Source organism: Ambystoma mexicanum, chromosome 1p (genome assembly GCF_040938575.1).
Source record: "Ambystoma mexicanum isolate Mex_15411 chromosome 1p, UKY_AmexF1_1, whole genome shotgun sequence".
Classification (NCBI taxonomy): domain Eukaryota; kingdom Metazoa; phylum Chordata; class Amphibia; order Caudata; family Ambystomatidae; genus Ambystoma; species Ambystoma mexicanum.
Genome location: NC_090921.1, coordinates 250714679 through 250730291, shown reverse-complemented (window position 1 = coordinate 250730291; position 15613 = coordinate 250714679). Strand labels below are relative to the sequence as shown.

The following is a 15613-nucleotide window of genomic DNA, read 5'->3' as shown; positions in this document are numbered from 1 at the left end:
CAACACCTGCTACCCTACAATAGCCTTTCTCTGCAAGGCACATCAGGACAACAGAGTGCAGAGCTATGCCTATAATAACACTCAGTCCTCCTACAAGATGGACTGTCCCTGATCTTACAGGCTCACACTGTCAGCAGAGACTCTTAACTCTACACAGATATTATAGGCTCAGGCAAAGGAGCAGGGAGCCATCCCTCAAATTTCAGAGAACCTATAGCCTCAAGCCTCAAACAGATGAGTCTTCTCCTCTCTCCTTGCGGCTAGGCAGTCTTTTTAAGCTCAACCTTCAAGCAGCCAAGCTATCTCCCAGGTTAGATACATCTTATAGGCTCACACATCTAGCAGAGGAGCTATCTCCCAGGTTAGATACATCTTATAGGCTCACACATCTAGCAGAGGAGCTATCTCCCAGGTTAGATATATCTTATAGGCCATCTCCCAGGTAGATATATCTTATAGGCTCACACCTCTAGCAGAGGAGCTGTCTCGCAGGTTAGATACGTCTTATAGGCTCACACATCTAGCAGAGGAGCTATCTCCCAGGTTAGATACATCTTATAGGCTCACACATCTAGCAGAGGAGCTATCTCCCAGGTTAGATACATCTTATAGGCTCACACATCTAGCAGAGGAGCTATCTCCCAGGTTAGATACATCTTATAGGCTCACACATCTAGCAGAGGAGCTATCTCCCAGGTTAGATATATCTTATAGGCTCACACCTCTAGCAGAGGAGCTGTCTCCCAGGTAGATATATCTTATAGGCTCACACCTCTAGCAGAGGAGCTGTCTCGCAGGTTAGATACATTTTATAGGCTCACACCTCTAGCAGAGGAGCTATCCCCCAAGTTAGATACGTCTTATAGGCTCACACCTCTAGCAGAGGAGCTATCCCACAGGTGTCAGAGGACCAACAGGCTTAGAGTGCAAGACGAAGAGCCAACCTCAGTTTCAAAGAACTGACAGGCCCAGGCCTCAAGCTGAGGAGACATTGGCCTGGACGGGCAGATTGTATAGGTCTCAAGCAGCAGGCTAGCATTATGTTACACAGATCTAAACTGCTCCAAAGATATCTGTGTTCCTCTCTGACCACAGTCATGTGCCCCCCATTTTTGCTTATTTCTTCCCAACCGATCACCTCTAACCCTATACCTTGAACTCCAGCACCCATCACCGAACTGCTCTCCGGCACCCTCCACCATCTCTTCCTGCAATCCCACACTATTTATTGCTTTCTTGCTCTCTCAATTACTAGTCACTCGGTGGTATCTTAGCTTCTCTCAGGTAAAGATCCTTGCACCCCCCAACCACTCCCAAAGACCACTTCCTTCTCCCCCAAACCCTCCCAGGTGTTAGCCCTAACTCACGCAAGTAAAGTCTCTTCCAGTAAATGAACCATCCCTTCATCAAGTGCCATTAAATCCACTCATAGTACACATTATTACAGTGCTTGGAGGAACCTAGCATGAAACACAATATAGAAATGGGATATTCTAATATTCATCCTCTTACCTTCATAGCCGGAGTGCACCCTCTCAGCAATAAGCAGGCAGCAAGGTTGTCCCTCAGCGTTGTCCGAGTCGCGCACCTTGGTGAGGTACGGAGTGAGGCGGAAGGGATAGTAGCGCAGCTCGTGATCGCGGCCCCGACCTCCGCTGTGAAACAGACACCTGCAATAAGACCAGAGGCCACAGGAGACCAGGGCTGCCAGCAGGGGAGCAGTAGAACAGCAGAGGTGCTCAGAGCATGGGAGGCACAGGACTGGTTCTCAAGTCATTGACCCACCCGATGACAAGCCCCCCCTGAGACACCACCTGCCGCCCTCACCCTGTCAATGACTACTGCTGCTAACGGAGCTAGTGGGGGTCGACACCTGGTGAGAAGCGCCAATCTCCACCTACTCTCGGAAGCTTACCTGGAAATAATACCTCTGGGAACATGATTATCACATATTCTGCCACCCTCCCCAGCCGTGACAGTGGCAAGGTGCTCCCCACCAGACCTGATCCCTACAGTGATCAAAGGGCAGTCCCTGTTTGTAAATACCTACAAAATGGCTGCTGTATTGGGCATATAAACACCAATCCACTTAGTGCCATGTGCTGGATGTCATTGGCCCTGGAAGCCACAGCAGGCTCAGGCCCACTGTGTTTTCCTATCTCCTTGACTCCCTTTCTAGCTATTTTTATTGTATTTGTGTCAAGCTTTACCAGTGTTGGATGTCGGGCCAGCTATGGAGTACAATGGGGTGGTGTGTTTGGTTTGTATTCCTCCACAAAAGGCAAGCTGTCAAGGGGAGGCTAGGAAGGCTACTTGCCTAGAGATAAAGCAGTGAACTCTGGATCCCTGGCACCAGCCTGGGTGCCTGAAGCCACTTGCCTGAATTGGTAGGCCCACATAGTGGGTTTGCAAGTGTGAATTGGCTTTTTAGTATCCCCTCTCCGCTCTTGCAGCGAGGGGGAAGTACAGCTCCCCGTTGGGTCTGTCAGGCCGTGCATCTCGACACACACCGAGAGCCCTCCTTATGCTTTGATGCTGCCTAATCTACAGCCATCAATCTGGGTAGCATGGAAAACATGGAGTTTGTCTACAGACCCATGTAGGCTGCAGAGTTTCCTCTGCCCAGTGTGTTCAAAATCCGGGGGAAGACTATTGGTCTATCCCTGACGCGACTAGCATCAGCCCCTGGATCAATTATGGAGTCGGAGCCCACAGTCAATGGTGGAGAATTGATTTAATTCCCCAACCCTGTTCCCATTGCAAGAGTATACCGGTTTTGTGAAATGGCTGGACCTGTCATAGATCTCGCACAAAGCCTGACCTCCAACACTTGGGTCCAAGGACAGGACACAGGAGTTTTAACACCACTTGAACGACGTCGGTGTACCTGGGTCCAAACCAAATGATGGGCAGAAGTGGGCGATCTGTGGAGGGGACAGGACTGCACATACAAATAGCTGGAGAGTCCTAGTTGGCCTGTATTGTGTGGGGGTAACAGGGCAGGGCTGTGAAATGGCGTAACACGCCAGCAGGCCAAGCCCATGCTTGGTAATTAGACCACTTCTTTTCAATTCCTTCTGAGAGATGAGAATCCTTCCCCTTAATCAAGAAACAGACTGCCTGGAGCAAAAACTAGCAGGGCCCGCTAGAGCAACGCAGCTTCATTGCCTTTTGTGCATGGGCTGACATTTCCCATGGCACTTAAGTGGCCTCATTTTATCCGCCCGCTGGTCCCATTCAGATTGCATTTGGAATCCCCTCAATTACTTTAACTAATATCTTCTATAAATGAATTTCATTGATCTCCCCCACCCGCAAGGCTCTTTTGCAACAAAGAAATCTGGACCTCTCAGGATCTCCTCCGCCCAGCGCGCGACCGCCTGCGTCAGCCGGCACAGCTGGGTGAGGCTAGCACGTGGCCGGACATCCGAGCCGCATCTGCCCTCCCACTTCCGGCATGGGGAAGCCCCCCTTCCCATCACCCGCCCCATCAGTCGCCACAAAGGGCTTGATACAGAGTGCGTGACGCAACCGCTCGGCAGATAAAGGGGGCAATTATTCTGTCCCCCTCGGCTGCCCACGCAGCTCTCTTGGCCCCCACCCCCTGGAGCACAGTTTCCGGCTCCTAATTTTCCCAATGAAGGCACTGACGCAGAGTAGAGGGTGGGCTGGCACAAGAAGCCCCAAGCCGCGCACACGTACACAATCCTCTAAGAATAGATAATGTGTTTGTTTCCCTTCAGGGCTAATGTGTTTGTTTCACTTCCGGACTAAAACTGGCATGGCACAAATTGAAGCGGGGAGGGCACTCGTTATGGCAATGCATAAGAATCAAGGGAGATGAGGGTCACTCTTTAAGGGGAGTGCTCCTGTACCTCATCTGTGAAGATAAGTGCAACCAGGAGGGTTTGTTTCTAAATCATGTATTCACCATAAATTGTATTTTTGGTTCTTCAGATTAAATCTAGCACCAGAAACACACTGATGGTGTCATTAGCAGCGCGGCGTGCATTGGCCCACATAACTTTCTTCCTGCGTTGGAAAGCCCCCACCCCACCCCCCTTAAGTGAAAATTCAGCTCTTTTAGTCAAGCTGTAAAAGAAATGTATGTTGCACAATGACATCGCCGGGGGTTGGGTGTGACAGTGCCAGTGCGAGCGCTGGACTTCTAGAAGCAACACGACTACTCGTACAACTCTCATCTCCGAAGGATGAGTGCTGGATTAGGACAACCATAGTGCCTTTGGAGGTGAGAAAATACATTTGGGGGGGTTAAGAGAGGGTGACCATAATTCAACATACAGGAGACAGAAAGAGAAAGCTCACCGATTCCCCGAGAAGTTGGTTTACCCTCTAGTCCATCGCTATGCCAACACAGTGAGAGAAGAGAGGCGCGCTGGCCAAAGGCCGAGGTGCCCAGTGTGCAATACATGCCTCATTTGTAAGCCTCATGGCTACCCATTGGAGGGCAATTCAAGTGGTTCCCCGTCCCAATTATTTTGTTTTGGCTATTTGCTGTGTGAGGGGGAACATATAAAGTTCTTTGCATGGAAAGACCAGTCTCTTATTGGTGTAACCCCTAAGCAGGGCAACATAAGAGCATTGGCGCCGCTTCATTTATCTAAAATCTGTTATCTGTCCCCGTTAGGCAGTTTGTTGTCCAGTGTAGAGCCCTGATGGGGGCTTTCCGGCACTTTCTGGACTCTGCCAGTCACTAATCTATATTTCCCGCAAAAAGGATGGCTATCTCCTGTTTTCTGTGTCTGTTCTTGTTTCTCACCATGGACTTCAACCCCATGCTTCAATTGCTGCTGTAGAGGTAGGGTCCTCTGCCCACTTCTTTTGACAATCCCCCTTGCTTCTGTGTGGTCGTCAGAGAGCCACAAAATGAAGGTTTGCGGCCTACCCTGATATCACAGCACCCCAACGCTAAATGTGTTTACTGTTAAGCAGGAACCATCTTGCAACAGGAGCAAGGGTTTGGTCCCAGAAAAGAAAGAGTCAGTGTGACTATGAGGTTCTGTCTTCTGGGGCAGCTCTCTGTGAGTCTCCAGTGGGCATGTGCATGGGGGCCAGCCAGGAGCCCGGTAGCTTGCTGACATGGTTTGACTTGACTGACAGATGACCATAGGCAAGGCTACAGGGCGCTATGTCAGAACTTCTTTTTTCTATCTCCTCTGCGTGCCATGTGTCTTATGCAGAAGACCAATAGATTTCAGAATCTATTGGCTCCCTCCCCACCCATCTGAACTGGTAATCCACCAGGCTAAATTCTAGAACCATGGGCTTGGTTTTGGAAGGAGAATTGTTGCCCTTGTAATGTTCTCTGGCTAAATACAATGAATTGACTCTGTTACCTGAGAGCGGGCCACCCCATTTGTGCGACTGAAAGAATCCTCTTTTTGACCCAAAATGCACCTCTCTACAAAGAGCATTAAGTACATTAGAAACATGTGACTACGGTAGATTCTTACAGGCCGGAGCCGCGTGGCAGAGACACTAGACTTTATGACTTTGTATCAGTCATAATCTTATTAACATGTTCCTGGGAAGCAGCAGGCCCAGTTTTAATCCGTTGTGTGTTTGATTCTACTAAAGACGTGTTACTTCAATTGCATGCCTTTATGTTTGCTTCCTTGAAGTTCTGCTCATACGCTTGCTCAGATCTTCCCGCTCTGCCTTTGCGTGTGCACAACTTACCAGAAGGACAGCAATCTGAGCCATGGCTTCTAGTGACACTGTCTGCATCATCTATCAGTTCTAAGATGGGGGGCCTACAGTGTCTGACGGACAGCATCCCGTGAATATATGTTGTGGTTCACTAGCGAGTCGCTGGGGCACATGAGTGCAGGTCATCATGCATGGTTCATGAGGGGAGGTACCTTGAGTTGCCCATTAATGAGGGGGCACGGAATCCTTTCTCACCTGAGGGCCTAGCATCTCCATGTCCCTCACATGTGTGATCTATGAAAGGTGGCACATTCTGCTGCTGCTTACAAAGTCTACGGTGCACACATCTGTGCTCATCCTCCAGTCCTCCTCTATGGGATCAGGGAGATGTATGAGGATACTAGGACAAGAGACCGAGTGTGCACCCACCTCTGTCTGCCCTTCTTCCTATGCCCTGCCCTCCAACACTTCCTCATGTCCCGAGGACTCCCATCTCCCACTCCCACCCTCCTAAAGACACTCACCTGATCCTGCAGAAGACAGACTTCTCTTGGGTGTAGTCCATGGGGGCAGCATCTGTGGAAACAGAGGGCAGAAGGCTTCAGAAAACCTGACACTATAAAATGCATCGGCCATTTTTACAACGGTGCAGGAATGCTACCTCGAAATCCCTCGTCTTATCTCCCCTTTGCCTACGTCCCTCAACTGGCTTCACTCACTCTTGCCTGCCCCAGAATTCCAGCTACCTTCTAGCCCACTCCGGGAAAGGCTGATCCAAGTCCACGAGCATTGGACTGAGAACCACCGGTAAAATCGAAGACCAGGAAGGGTCTGTGTCATCAAGAGTGACCAGGCGATGCAGACACTACTTGGGTTCCAGGAGTTTCTTCCGTTATCCGAGTCTAATTGTTCCATGGACCGTGATTTTTAAATCCATAAGTTCCCAGTAGAAAGAGTCCCCTCAAACTCTGTTTGGAACACCCCCTTCCAGCATGATCAATAGTTCCTTATTATTTGACCCTCTAGATGTTTTGGCCTACAGCTTCCAACACCCCTTACCACTGAGTATGAAGGCTCAGGCTGATGGGAGTTGACATCCAAAAGATCTGGAGTGCCGCATAATGAGTTACCCCTCCTCCAGCTCTTTGGGAACTCAGTGCTCCAACTGTTCTAGAACACGCGTCTAAAGATCGGCTGATCTAGAAAGCATCTAGAGCTTCTTCCCAGCCCGAGCGTTCCTCTCCAGCTCTTGCTCCACGTTTTCCTTCTATACGTGGGTTCTTACCGGCAGACGTGCAGGCACTCCAGGAGGGGAGGTGAAAGGGTGCCGTAGAGCCATAGAAGACGCTCACATCTTGTGGTGCCAGGAATTCGGCGAATGTTGCACCCTTGAAAACATCCCTCTTGCAGCGTAGGATGAAGTCTGCCTGGTCCGAAATGTAGACAATCTTCCCCGTAATGAAGGAAACTGCCACAGAAAATGTGTCCTGTGTGCGGCAAAACAGTAATGATCAGTATCACCCAGAAATGTGAACATCACCCATGCACACCACCATCATCAAGAAACAAAAAAAGACCACCTAGAAATGTCTACATCGCCCACATAAATGAGCCCATCACCCAGAAATGTGAACATCACCCATGCACACCACCATCATCAAGAAACAAAAAAAGACCACCTAGAAATGTCTACATCGCCCACATAAATGAGCCCATCACCCAGAAATGTGAACATCACCCATGCACACCACCATCATCAAGAAACAAAAAAGACCACCTAGAAATGTCTACATCGCCCACATAAATGAGCCCATCACCCAGAAATGTGAACATCACCCATGCACACCACCATCATCAAGAAACAAAAAAGACCACCTAGAAATGTCTACATCGCCCACATAAATGAGCCCATCACCCGGAAATATCACCATTGCCCAAAAACCAGGCGAGATCAATGCATCTATAAAGTATGCGGTCAGTGACATCAATTGAGAAGAGGGCTAGGGAGGGTTTCTAGAGGATACTCACCGGGTTTTTAAGCGTGAACTCAGAAGTGATGTTCTCCAGCTCCTCAATGGTGTAGCTGGACATGTCCAGGCAGCAGGGCTGGCTGTCGTCCACCGTCCACTGCTGGTAGTACTCCTGGTTGGCTGCAGAGGGAGACACAAGGCCCAGCTCTTTTCAAACGAGTTACATTTCTGGAACAGTGGTAGAGAGGCAAACCCCGCCCCGCCCTCCGCCCAGCCACGCAGCACTTTAAACAGGATGCTTGAACATCATAGGGCGCTGCAGGGCAGAATTGAGGTGCAATAGGAGAGTTGTGCCCGAGTCTATGTTCAAATATTTCCCCACAGGATATTTGGTCATGTCCTGACATACTGCTAGACTGAAAGCATTGGCCAAGTTGGATATAATGTCGAAACTTATTGGACCATGGGACTGATATGGAACATCAAGTGGGCAGCTTCATGCAGATGGCAACACCTTGCCTTCAAAGGATCCTGGGCTAAAAGAGGCACAGGACCACAGTTCCCTTGTCAACTCTTGTGTCTGTAAGTCATAGAAATGCCTGTGTTTAAAGAATTGACACATTTAATTGTGGAATCCCTGGACAATATGAAATAGGGAATCTCATTGAAACAGATGAATGTATACCTCTACTTTGATCGGGGTAGTAGGAACATATCAGTTTACGCGTCAATGACCAAGGAGATGCTTGAGACACGCTGGATAGGGACATGGCAGTAGTCATCTCACTCTAGTAGCTCTAAATGGGGCAAGAACTGATTGTTTGTGGGTTAAGGAGTAGACATTGCCCAGGGATAAAGTGGCATGGATGCCTGGTGAGGCAACAGGGTACAGGCCACTGCTGTCTAATGTTGGCAGACTGCTAGGTCATGACTAATTCCTTTGGTAAAGCAGTTGAGGGTGCCAGTATTGGGCACTGCTTATGGTCAGAGTGGATCAGCTGCAGGCAAGCTTAAGAGACAGAATACTTTTGACTTCCTAAACGTACCAAACTTTCATTTCTCAGGCGTGGGTGTTAATAAATTAGACATTTCTTATTGTAAAGCCCAGTTTATCCCTTAAGACTACTTTAATAGGTCGTGGCTGAAGGGAAGAGGCTCAGACTCACCTCGAACCTGTTTGACACAGGACAGGGCATACTGCAGAGTGGCTAACGTGCCCGACTTGCCCTTCCCGCGCTTCTCGGAGGGCAGTCGGATCTTGAGCTCCTTCAGAGCCTTCATGAGTTCCTTCTGGGTCTTCTCGCGGGCAGACTGCTCACTGCTGCATGGAGGAAGAGAGGGGAGCAGAGTCAGCACAGTGCTGGCAGCGGTACATCCTGCATATCTGGGGGGTAGGTAGGTCTGCTTACCTGCATCCGCTGGTGGAAGGGTTGTCCTGCTCTGAGCTGGCACTCAGCAGGCTGTAGGCGATGGAGCTGCTCGGAGGGGATGGGCTCTGAGAGTTTGTGCTGCAGAGAAGGGGTGACAGAGATTTCAGTAAAGTGAAGTCAGAACTGCTGAGGGTAGACAGAGAAATCCGAAGTGAGCATAGAATAAATCTCCAAAGACAATACCCAACACAAGCACACTGCTCCAGGACTCCATTACGCGGAGAACCTAGAACTGAGAGCCCTGTGTAAAGCATGCTACACTCAGATGTACACTACACGAACCCACCTCGCTAATCCAGCCACCAGCACCATACACTTCCTCAGCAGGGTGGCAGCCCTCAGTGTTCCAAGATGCCCGTTCCAGCAGATGCCACCCTGTTCACCTCTCGATTCCCTCCAAGGGTGGAATATGCCCATTCCCATTAGAATAGCCACACTGTGCACTGGATGCTGAGAGGTCCTCTACAGGTAAGTACCTGGCTGAGACTACCCCTGACTCGGGAGTATAGCCCAAGGGCAACGTGCTCGCCTTGGAAGCATGACGACGCGGAGCACCACAGGTTCGATCCCCTGGCCCGCGCTTAGAAACCTCTGGTTATTAAGCGCGTTGTAAATAACCCATCATATCATATCATACCACCGCTATCCCAGCACAACCCCACCTGCTCACCTCTTGTTGCTTTCTGTGGTCTCCAGCAGGGCAGAATCCTTGCCATTGCCGCTTGTGCTGCTGTGGGAGGAGCGTGAATCCCGCCCTCTCGACTCTGCACCATTGGACTCGTTTCCGTTGGACTCATGGCCGTTGGACTCATTGCCACTTGAGCCATTGGCATCTGTATCATCGTTGGACTGGCTCTGCTGCTCCACCACCACTTCGCGGGGTGGCCGCGGACGACGACCACTACTGGGAGGACCAGTGCCCCCATTGCTGACCTCAAAATGTCCTGCCAGTTCAGCGTGGGCACTTCCTGTCTCACAGCTTACACTCATAACTTATTTGGGCCGGTGCCAACCAGTGGCATCCTTGTTCCAAGAGAAATGGGTACTGTAAGAAACGCACCTGGAAAAGGAACCGACACGGCTTAGGCAATAGTCGTGGGCAGATGAGAAGCAGAGAAGACACACAGCCCCTCCCTAGTAATTCCTGCACCCCCAAACAGAGAAGGTTGGACGTGGGAGACAGTGGGGCTCATCCAGTCAAAGAAGAACGAGAGCGCAACCTGCAATATCAGAGAGAAGGGGGAAGGAGAAAAAGAGCAAGAGATCAGAGATCAGACAAAGGTACAACTAAGACAAGGCGTGGGCATGGGGGGCGGAGGCAATGCTGAAGCTCCCAAACATTTGCTGGTGCCACCCACAGTGGACCCCTAGCCTTGCAATTAATAGAACATATTAGTTCTAGCTTATAGGGTGGCCCTGGAAGCAACATTTTTTACTCCAGGGAGGTGGGGGGTTATAAACATGATAGTTACCCGCTGCCCTAAAGCTTGAAGTGATCCTCACACGGTGCCCCCTTTTCATCGGATGTGCCCAAGATTAAGGCTAGACGCATTTACATTGTCACCTTAAAGTGGTGGCACCACCACCCTTCCCGGGCATCAGTCATTGCCCTCAATGGCCATGCTGTCCTTGTTCTTTTCCTAAAAGCAATGAATGGTTGAAAAAGGGACGTTCCAAGTTTGGGGATTCGGGGGGTTGTAGTACTAAACGATCCCGCTATACAGGGGGCGATTTAATTTCGTATTATCTAAGCAGCAAATTTGGCACTAAATTGACTTGCTTTGCTTTTTTGAACAAGTGCAAAGCTTTGATAATCTAGCCCGTATAAATTCACTCTGTCAATATTCGATTTAATAGTGGGGGGAAAACGACCAGCAGCATTAAATTGGGTGAACTAGTTACTTACTGCAGTGCTTAGAACTAGAAGGAACCGGGAATATGACGCGTTATACAAGAACTCACATGGTTTCCTTCAATACTTTCACAATATCAAGTAACATTTATTTTGCTCCTGGCTTTACTTTAGAAACGCCTGGTCAGATAAATAAATTAAGAAGGTTTTTACACCAAAACTATTTTCCCATTGACTATTAATCTAATCAGATTTCTGTCTGTCTACTTTCTTTAACTGCAAATGAAAGCCCCCTTTTGGCGTTCATATTGTAAGGGCCTGATTCATGGAATTGTTAGTGTGGTGCAAAGTGACTTTTCGCTGCCAACAAACACCCTGATTCACACAGCGATGCAAAGTGTATTTTTGCAGTGCAAAGTCGCTTTGCACTGCAAAAGTACTCTTTTCACCGTGATTTAGGACCAATTAGCACGGCGAAGAGTACTTTTTGTAAAGTCATTTTGCACCAGTGAAAAGTCACTTTGCACTGCACTAAAAATTCCTTGAATCACCCCCAAATGTCTTTATCCATAATTTAAATATTTACAGTAACACTTGGAAAGCCAAGCACGATTGTCACATTGCAGCATTTTTCTTTTATAATAAAATGATTTGCACAGCGGTTCAACAAAATTAGGTTTGGGGCCAAGCTGCTTATGCCCAAAGCAGATCTTTAGTAGGAAATGTGTTGGATTTACATGTTTTTAAGGCAAAAGGTCTATCACGCTTAGAAGATGCATCACGATAGCTTGTTCACGACGCTTAGAAAACCTATTATGGCAACCCAGCTAGTGCACCTAGAGGACACTCTCACACAGACAACCTGATGAAACAGCGGCGTAAATAAGAAAGGTCCATCCCGGCCTCAAGGTACGTATGAATGCAACACTTCGGTGGACATCTGCCGCAGGCATGACAACCCACAAGCACGCATCAGAATGCAGCAATGACCTACGACAAATTCGGTCTTGCTGGGCCTCCTTTTGCCTCCTTACACCAGATTAAGCCTCAACGGTTATAGTCATAATGTAGAAAGTCAAAATGTAGAAAGTCAAAATGTCGAAAAATAAATGTAGAAAAAAAAAATGTCGAATTTTATTTTATGACGTTTTTTATTCGAAATGGGGGGTTCCCCCCCAACCCCCCCTTTTTTTCTTTTTTTTTTGTTTTACCCATTTTTTTTTTATTCCCGGACCCCAAAATAAATATATAATTAAAAAAGAGGGAATTCGACATTTTTTTTCTACATTTATTTTTTGACATTATTGTCATTCTACATTTTATTTTCGACATTTTGACTGACCACCAGCCTCAACACCTCTGTCATCAGAATACAGCGACAATCTACAAGATAAATTCGGTCCAGCTGGACACATAAAGAGTCTCTTGCACTCGCGCACTCTCCTGACCTCTCTTAGCACCCGTCTACATGCTTGATCTCTTGGGTTATTAACTGGAACCCGGCCAGCCCACCTAATTCCCTATATTGCCCAAATGCACGCACGCATTCTAAGCCTTTTATGAGAATGCTCCCATACTCTGGACTGCGGTCGGCGAGGCGTTCCCACCACTAGCGCGTTGAGACCATAGTAATGGGAAAAGGCGCTATATAAATTACTGCTGCTACTACGAGCCATCTCTTCCCGATCCTAGTGTGAGCTTCCCTCCAACAGGGTGCTGGATCAGGGGGCAAAATCATTTCCCAATGCTGTTCAGGCCCCCTGGATGGTCCCGGACTAGGCCACAGCAAGCACGCTACTGCTCGCTAAAGCCTTCGACAGTACCCGTTTCTCCATCTAAACGTTCCTGATTTGTACATTTTATTGTGTGTCCAATTGTCACATTGTGTGCGTGCCTATCGTGCTGTATCATAATTATGTGTTTTATTTATTCATACAATATATTTTCATAAACTCACTTAGTCTAATTTGCATACAATGAGAATGTATCCATCGTAGACACTAAATCTACATGTTGGAAAGAGCATAAGGTGCTAGCTGGAACGCATATGTGAGGGAGGTGCTGCCAAACCGTCTCCTACCACTGTGCTTGCATGGAAAGGCCAACTGCAAGGGGTCCGGGTGTCAGAATGCACAGAGGGTTAAGGGTGAACGGGCAGAGGGAAGGGTAGGTACCATTAAGGCGACCTATGACCCATGGAGGCTGCATCGGAAGCCCGTGAACGATGGAGGATGTGGAGGCAGCCCGGGAACCATGGAGGGTGTGGAGGCAGCCCGGGAACCATGGAGGGTGTGGAGGCAGCCCGGGAACCATGGAGGATGTGGAGGCACCCCATGAACGATGAAGGATGTGGATGCAGTCCATGAACGATGGAGGATGGGGAGGTAGCCCATGAAGGATGTGGAGGCAGCCCAGGAACGATGGAGGTTGTGGAGGCAGCTCGGGAACCATGAAGGGTGTGGAGGTAGCCCCGGAACCATGGCGGGTGTGGAGGCAGCCGGGAACCATGGACGGTGTGGGGGCAGCCCGGGAACCATGGACGGTGTGGAGGCAGCCCGGGAACCATGGTGGGTGTGGAGGCAGCCCGGGAACCATGTTGGGTGTAGAGGCAGCCCGGGAACCATGGATGGTGTGGAGGCAGCCCGGGAACTATGGAGGGTGTGGAGGCAGCCTGGGAACCATGGAGGTTGTGGCGACAGCCCGGGAACCATGGACGGTGTGGAGGCAGCCCGGGAACCATGGAGAGTGTGGAGGTAGCCCGGGAACCATGGCAGGTGTGGAGGCAGCCCGGGAACCATGGACAGTGTGGATGCAGCCCGGGAACCATGGATGGTGTGGAGGCAGCCCGGGAACTATGGAGGGTGTGGAGGCAGCCTGGGAACCATGGAGGTTGTGGCGGCAGCCCGGGAACCATGGAGGGTGTGGAGGCAGTCCGCGAACCATGGAGGGTGTGGAGACAGGCCGCGAACCATGGAGGATGTGGAGGCAGCCCGTGAACCATGGAGGTGGTGGATTGCACCCATGAACCATAGAATCCAATGAGGTAGCCCATGAACCATGCAGGATGTTGAGGCAGCCCGTAAACCATGGAGGATGTCCGCAAACAATGGAGGCAGCCTGTGAACCATGGAGGGGTTGGATGCAGCCCATGAACCATGGAGGATGTGGAGGCAGCCCACGAACCATGAAGGATGTGGAGACAGCCAGGGAACCTTGGTGGCAGCCCGGGAAATTTGGAGGCAGCATGTGAACCATGGAGGTGGTGGATGGAGCCCATCAACCATAGAAGGCAATGAGGTAGCCCATGAACCATGGATGATGTGGAGGCAGCCCGTAAACCATGGAGGATGTCCGCGAACCATGGAGAATGTGGAGGCAGCCCGTAAACCATGGAGGGTGTCCACAAACCTTGGAGGCAGCCTTTGAACCATGGAGGGGGTGGATGCAGAACCATAGAGGATGTGGAAGCAGCCCACGAACCAGGGAAGATGTGGAGGCAGCCCACAGGCCAAGAAGGCAGTCGTGAGCCATGGAGGATGCCGTAGCTAGAGCTTCTGCATCCTGGACAAAGGTACTTCTGGGCCGAGGCGTATTTCCAGGAAACACCCTTGTGTTCAACCAACACAGACGCTGCCGCTGGTAATTCGCCCCCGTTTACTGCAGGATGCTCTCTGCTGGCCTGGGCTGATGCACAGCTAGCCAGGTGAGCTGTGCCCCTGCTTGCAGACATGACTAAGTCAAGGCGCCATCACTTAGTGGGCCATTAGCAGATATTGGAGACAGAGCGTGGCTCGGCAACATGCTGGCATTCTCGCCATGGGGGTCTGGACCATTCAATTGGTGCGACTGTTCCAAGGGCATGAACAATTAACCCCCCCCCCCTCCCACCACAGACTGGGAAATGCGCCTCCAGGGACTGGGAGAAATGAACCCATGGGGGCTGGGAAGACTTTCATCCTTTCTAATTGGCTTCATCAGCCTTTCCTCTTGTGCCGCCTTGCCATCCTCTTGAGTTCATACAAGTCATAATGTGCCACTCTGGTCTCCTCTGGAGGAGCTCATGCGGTCCTTAATGAGCCATTCTGCCTCTCTCTGGAGCTTATCCACAACTTTCTGAGAGACGGTGGCATCCTCTGGAGAAGCAAATACTGGTCAATGTGCCCCAAGTTCTGCCAAGAATGAGTCATCCTGGCCACGCCAGCCATGATGTGCTTCCCTGCCACCCTCTGGAGGAGTTCAGGCCTGCCATGATGTGCCAGCCTGGTCTTTTGGGGACTTCAGACCAACAATGAAGAGTCTCTCGGGCCCAGCCAAGGGGAACTTAACCAGCCATAATGAGCCATGTGGGTTATAATGAGCTGCCCGGGAGTCCTCCCCAGAGAGCTCGCTCAGTCATAAGAAGCCACACTGGCCTTCTTGCAGGCGCTCATAGCAGAACACCAGCCATGCTACCTTCATCAGCCAGCAAGTCGCTCTGGCCTGCTTTGGGGGAGCTTGCACCGGCCATGATGTGCCGCCATCATGGCCTTCTCTGGGCGAACTCACATGGGTCATAATCCATACACCTGAAACCCCTGAACACGAATCCAGGAACTAAGAGAACTGGACAGAGCAGTCACTCCACAGCGAAAGAACCCTCCACCACCCGCACACACACACCGCCAGCCCGCATATAATCCCAGTTAGTACTC

The 15613-nt window shown here is 50.1% G+C and overlaps 1 protein-coding gene across 2 annotated transcripts in view; it reads right to left on the bottom strand.

Moving 5' to 3' along the window:
• The window catches only part of PER1 (period circadian regulator 1), a 44226-nt gene that overhangs the window by 23361 nt on the left and 5252 nt on the right, over window positions 1-15613 (bottom strand). Inside the window, exons 2-8 of one of the 2 annotated variants that reach the window (XM_069646470.1) lie at window positions 9741-10290; window positions 9050-9148; window positions 8807-8961; window positions 7699-7820; window positions 6956-7157; window positions 6195-6246; window positions 1513-1655 (exon numbers count right to left, since the gene is read on the bottom strand). In XM_069646470.1, the coding sequence (XP_069502571.1) occupies window positions 1513-1655; window positions 6195-6246; window positions 6956-7157; window positions 7699-7820; window positions 8807-8961; window positions 9050-9148; window positions 9741-10060 (1093 nt within the window). In that variant the 5' untranslated portion in view covers window positions 10061-10290. The remainder of the gene's footprint in view (window positions 1-1512; window positions 1656-6194; window positions 6247-6955; window positions 7158-7698; window positions 7821-8806; window positions 8962-9049; window positions 9149-9740; window positions 10291-15613) is intronic. The other variant, XM_069646471.1, reaches the window with a different exon arrangement.